The sequence below is a fragment of the Calidris pugnax genome, unplaced genomic scaffold (assembly GCF_001431845.1).
Source record: "Calidris pugnax isolate Ruff unplaced genomic scaffold, ASM143184v1 scaffold4, whole genome shotgun sequence".
NCBI classification, from domain to species: domain Eukaryota; kingdom Metazoa; phylum Chordata; class Aves; order Charadriiformes; family Scolopacidae; genus Calidris; species Calidris pugnax.
In genome coordinates, this window is record NW_015090781.1 from 1,486,417 (window position 1) to 1,487,029 (window position 613).

Here is a 613-nt window from a genome sequence, read left to right on the forward strand (position 1 = left end):
TGGCCTCCCCCTTCTTGAACTCCTCGAGCAGCGTGTCGAGGCGCGTGTCGTTGAAGACGCAGTGGAGCGGGCGGCGGTAGAAGCGCGTGACGGTCTGCAGCGGGGTGCAGTCATCGGGGTCGACGAAGGCCAGGTCCTTGACGAAGAGTAGGTCAACGATGTTGTCGCGCCGGTCGCCCTCATAGACAGGGATGCGGGTGTAGCCGGAGCGGAGGATCTCGGAGACGGTGGCGAAGTCCAGCACGGCGTCGGCGCGGAGCATGAAGCAGTCGGCCAGCGGCGTCAGCACGTCCTCCACCACCTTGGTGCGCAGCTCCAGCGCGCCCTGCACCATGGCCAACTCCTCCCGCACCAGGTCGCCGTGGGGGCCGGCGGCCCGCAGCGTCTCCAGCAGCCTCTCCCGCGTGGAGAAGACGCTGAGCTCCTGCCGCAGCGCCCAGTCCAGCAGCCGGCTGAGCGGGTAGCAGAGCGGGAAGGCGGCCAGCATCAGCAGGCGGGTGAGGCAGAGGGTGCGGGAGGCGATGGCCAGCCCGTGGCGGGAGCAGACGGAGTAGGGCAGCACCTCGCCGCCCAGGAAGACGGCGGCGGTGCACAGCACCACCGGCAGCCAGGG

At 70.0% G+C, this 613-nt stretch overlaps 1 protein-coding gene across 4 annotated transcripts in view; it reads right to left on the reverse strand.

Moving 5' to 3' along the window:
• CNNM1 (cyclin and CBS domain divalent metal cation transport mediator 1) overlaps positions 1–607 on the reverse strand; it is a 19,861-nt gene extending 19,254 nt beyond the window's left edge. For 3 of the 4 annotated variants that reach the window (XM_014958908.1, XM_014958899.1, XM_014958915.1), the window contains exon 1: positions 10–603. In XM_014958908.1, the coding sequence (XP_014814394.1) occupies positions 10–487 (478 nt within the window). In that variant the 5' untranslated portion in view covers positions 488–603. Of the gene's footprint in view, positions 1–9 lie in introns of all 4 variants that reach the window. The other variant, XM_014958923.1, reaches the window with a different exon arrangement.
• Positions 608–613: the final 6 nt, after the last annotated feature.